At 44.7% G+C, this 4,799-nt stretch overlaps 1 protein-coding gene across 3 annotated transcripts in view; it reads left to right on the forward strand.

Moving 5' to 3' along the window:
- Positions 1-4,507, forward strand: part of HAPLN1 (hyaluronan and proteoglycan link protein 1) — a 101,871-nt gene extending 97,364 nt beyond the window's left edge. For all 3 annotated transcript variants that reach the window (XM_004703503.4, XM_045285332.1, XM_045285331.1), the window contains 2 exons: positions 1,416-1,718; positions 4,189-4,507. In XM_004703503.4, coding sequence (XP_004703560.1) covers positions 1,416-1,718; positions 4,189-4,478 — 593 coding nt within the window. In that variant the 3' untranslated portion in view covers positions 4,479-4,507. The remainder of the gene's footprint in view (positions 1-1,415; positions 1,719-4,188) is intronic.
- The last annotated feature ends 292 nt before the right edge of the window (positions 4,508-4,799 follow it).

The following is a 4,799-nucleotide window of genomic DNA, read 5'->3' on the forward strand; positions in this document are numbered from 1 at the left end:
CAAGGGCTCTCCTCTAAGAATTTCATTGGGAAACTGTACTATATACCCCAGAGCTCTGAACTTGCCCCTTCAGATGTTTGCTTGTTCCCCCCAAATCAAAGAACATTTCCAAGGAACATGATTTGAGTCCATTAAGGGTACCGAAACTGATGAAGCATAAGTAAAAGGACATGTAGGTCAACTGGCAAAACACAGTTGAGTTCATAGATGGTGAAAACCCAGTTCTGCATCTTAGTCTGGTGAGTAGCATTGGGGTCTCGAAATATTACAGGCAGCCATCTGAGAAGCAACTATTGGTCTCTTCTCATAGGGAGCAAAGTAGAATGAAGGAAACTGAAGACTCCAGGAAGCAATTACTCCAGAGGACCAATAGTCCCCGTGAACCATGGTGGCCCCTAATCTGAGACCAAAGAGTTAGGTGGTGTCCAGCTGCCACGATGGGCAAATTAGAAAGGATAAAGAACATGAGGCAAAATTATAACTTAAAAGGATAGAAAAGAAGGTCAGAATTATTGGTCTGAAAGGGACTGGAGGAAGCCCCCAGACGATTGTCTATGATAACATGTTGCTTGAAACTAGAAGTCACCTTTCAGCCAAATAACAGACAAGCATACGAAAGAATAGCACCTGGCAAGAGGAGGGTGCACCTTACAACAATCCGTTATTTGAGACCAAAAGGGTAACATGTGGCCAAATTCAAACATGCAAAAGGTGGAGGGAGGGCGAGGGGAGGACACAGAGAAGGAAAAGGGGAAACCAAGGGAGGGCATGAGGAGAGCCCTGACACATTGTGGGGACCGTAACTAGGATCACAGAACAATGTGGGCATGACCTTGTGATTGAAAGGCTAATTTGCAATATAAACTTTCCCCTAAAAGAGAATAAAATGCCCCTCCAGAAGAAGAATCACTAATTTATGTAAGAACATGGCAGAGACATGGTGAATTTTGACACATGCCTCTCTCCCATCATTATTTACATGGTCCGCACCGATCCTAGTGTTCAACACTGACTTTTTCCCTAAGTGATGTGCTCCGGAATAAGCTATCACTTGGTTAGGAACCAAGAAGGAAAAGCCCCAGGGAGAGCTATATGGAAATTATACTCAGCTGACTAGTCACCATCAGAGGGGAAAAATGTTAAGGCTTGAGGTGACTGGTTGATAAAGAGGTAAACCACTGCGGTTATAAAACCAGAGATGCTTCAGCTGAGTGAAAATGAAGGTCACCATTGCAAGTTAACCATAGACTGCTGCTGCAATAGGTGGATAGTGTAGTGGGTGCGTGCGCGCGCGCGCGCACACACACACACACACACACAATTCGTTTGTTTTTCTTTCATTAGCCAAGTGGGATTTGCTCATGGTTATTACTTCTGGTGCTTCTCATAACCTCCGACCTCCTTTCTTTGGCCAGGTGTGGTGTTCCCTTACTTTCCTCGGTTGGGGCGCTATAATCTCAATTTCCACGAGGCACAGCAAGCTTGTCTGGACCAGGATGCTGTGATTGCTTCCTTCGATCAGCTGTACAGCGCCTGGAGGGGCGGCCTGGACTGGTGCAATGCCGGCTGGCTCAGCGACGGGTCTGTGCAGTACCCCATCACCAAGCCCAGAGAGCCCTGCGGAGGCCAGAACACGGTGCCTGGCGTCCGGAACTACGGGTTCTGGGATAAGGATAAAAGCAGATACGATGTCTTCTGTTTTACATCCAACTTCTATGGTAAGGACCTCGTTGCCTTCTTTCCTATCTCAGTGAAGACCATGTACTGGGGTCTTACAGTTAGTTGGCTTTTACCTTACTTGCTTAAAAGAACTTTACAGCTTTGATGTATTCTTCCAGATTGATGAAAACTGAAATGTGCTTTGACCTCATAATGATATCACAGAACCATATAATTCAAGCATAAAATGTATCATTTTACCATCTGCCACTGTTTTACTGCATACCCCCTCACTTTTTTTTTCATTGAAATAGCTTAAGTTATCACTTTGGTTGGCTGGTTTGTTGTTTGCCAAACTCATTGAGTTCTGTGGGCCCTTCATCGGGACTATGGATTTCTCGTTCGAAGTGTGAGCAGTCTCCAGACCACCCACGTTCTCCTCTTCTGAATGACAGTGTCAAAATGATTCACTGACCATCGGGAAAGCTCGTGATGAGAAAGGAAGCTAGCAATAAAACTTACATCGAAATAGCACTGAGGGGATAGGGCTTAAGAAAAAAGGACGGTCTGTAATTTACTGAGAAGAGAAACCCGAAGTCAAAAGATACAGGTGGGATCGGTGTTAACAACGGATTCATCGTAGTCCACACAGCTCCCAAATCTTATCTTTCCTCATGCAAAACCAGCTGCCTGACTTGTGGGTTTCAGAACAAAAGGAAAAAGTGGATCCTTTGTTTAAAAAGTATTTTAAAATTCTAAAGTGGCAACAGCAGAACCAAGAACCCAAACCAAGCCACGCCCACCCCTATCCGAACGATCCCAACACCAACAGAGTGGAATTGTTCCTCAGGTTTCTGATGCTGTCAGTATTGGGGATCTCGGGGGTGGGGGTGGGGGGGAGCTTATCTTTCTCCTGCAGAGGAGCTGGTTAATTTGGTCTTTCGATCTTGTGGGAATAACCTTCTGTCCCCCAGGACTCTTTAAACCAAGCCCAGCAGCCTTTTAAACACACAACCCTGTACGATTGTGCAGGCCGTTTGTCCATGTGGCCAGCAATTTTTATTTCTGAGATGGGGACATTGTTGGGGATAAATCAATGCTGCTGCCACTTAGTTGATCCCAGCTCGTAGCCACCCTGTAGGACAGGGTAGAGCTGCCTCGGGGGCTTTCCAAGGCAGCCCTCTTGACAGACCATGCTGCCTGCCACATCTTTCTCCCGATGAGTGGCCAATGGATTTGAATCCTTATCCCTTTGGTAATGGAGCCTCCACTTCTCTTTTTGGGAAAAGTGACATAATTGAAAAACATTCTCTGTAAATGGCCAGATAGTAGTAAATGTGTTGGACAATGCATACCATATGGTCTCTGTCCAAGCTCGTCATGTCTGCTGTTATAGGATAAACAATGCCCTTAAACAATAGGAAAAGGAATGAACGTGAATGTGCTTCAATACATTTGTGTTTATGAAAGCAAGTAGTAGACGGGGTTGGACTTGTGTGGCACGGTTTGCTGATCTCTGATATGAATGACCGAACCAAGCTTTGAGTTACTTTTCCAGTGGTCTCCACCCTTCCTTCCAATCTTGTGGTCTCAATCTCAATAGAGCTGGCAAGTGTTAATTGACCCAGCAATCCTCAATATTTAATCTGAGGCCTGATGAGATCATACCACAATATGGGGTCAGATATAATCTACCTGAAACTACAATGCTGGAGAAAAATCTTCATTCTGTGACCTTTCCCTTCACTGACGTCATCATATTTTATACTCGTTAAGTCCCTCAGTCATTAACACTATTCTATATGGGATTAAAATGAACTCGCTCGCTCTTTCTTTGAAAGTCAAGAAATGGCTAGGTTTCCAGGACTCAAAAGAGATGGAAATTGAGAATAATAAATCATCCTCCTTGTTAGGGAGTGATCAGAGACCGAGATCATTTTCATATTCTGAGGGTGTTTTATTTATGGCAAGTGACTTCCTGTGCTTTTGCATTTGGCGTCTTTTTTTTTTGCATTTTCGTACAGACTGTAGGGAAAATAATGTCTTATTGATACCTGTAATGAAAAGGGCATTTGATCTTTTTTTTTGGACTTTCATGTCAGGAATGTTTTTTGATCCTTTCACATTCAAATTTAGCCTCTCCACAAACTTGCGCCAGGGTTCAGTTTTGCTACAGCTAGAATTTAAATAGCCCTTGCTTTTTACATGGTCTTCCGTCTTCTCTAGTGCCACAGAATGGTCTTTAGTCACTAATTAGCTAACAGAAACGGCATCTGCCATTTCCCTTTTCTCTTTAAAGCTATGAAAGGGCACGTCTGAACACATATTAAGGGGCAAGAGAGGAGGGCAGCAACTAATTTAATGTCGAGCAACCTAGGGGTTCTACGTTTAATTGACAACAGCATGTTCCCCAAACTTCACAGACATGTTTGTCCCTGGCCCCTTCCAGGGAGAACCACTTCGGTGGGGGGCTTGCTTCAGCCCATCCAGAGCAGCACGCTGATTCTCTCTCCCTGCTTCTCACCACAGGCCGTTTTTACTACCTGATCCACCCCACCAAGCTGACCTACGATGAAGCGGTGCAAGCTTGTCTCAACGACGGTGCTCAGATTGCGAAAGTGGGCCAGATCTTTGCCGCCTGGAAACTCCTTGGCTTTGACCGCTGCGACGCCGGCTGGCTGGCGGACGGCAGCGTCCGCTACCCCATCTCCAGGCCCAGAAGGCGCTGCAGTCCCAGCGAGGCCGCGGTGCGCTTCGTGGGCTTCCCAGATAAAAAGCATAAGTTGTATGGTGTTTACTGCTTTAGAGCATACAACTGAGTGTGCTTCTAGAAGCAAGTCCATTTTGAAGTCAGATACACATGTGAAAGATGTTGTTTTCTGTGTGTTCTTGGTGTTTTTTTTCTGGGGGTGGGGGGTGGGGCCGTGTTTTGTTTTGTTTTTCAATATGAACTCATGCAAGTTACCAAAACTGTGATAACCCGTTTTTTTCTTACTGTAAAGAGTCCTTTTCATAAAGACCAATTCATTGATTTGTTTTTGTAAAGCTATCATTCAATATATATTATATATTAATATAATTGTAAGGGAAGCCTGACCTAGGAGGCTTAGAGGCAAAAGGTTTAAACTACATCATCCCAC

Source organism: Echinops telfairi, unplaced genomic scaffold, assembly GCF_000313985.2.
Source record: "Echinops telfairi isolate 266 unplaced genomic scaffold, ASM31398v2 ScPeMD7_7469;HRSCAF=8507_1, whole genome shotgun sequence".
NCBI classification, from domain to species: Eukaryota; Metazoa; Chordata; class Mammalia; order Afrosoricida; family Tenrecidae; genus Echinops; species Echinops telfairi.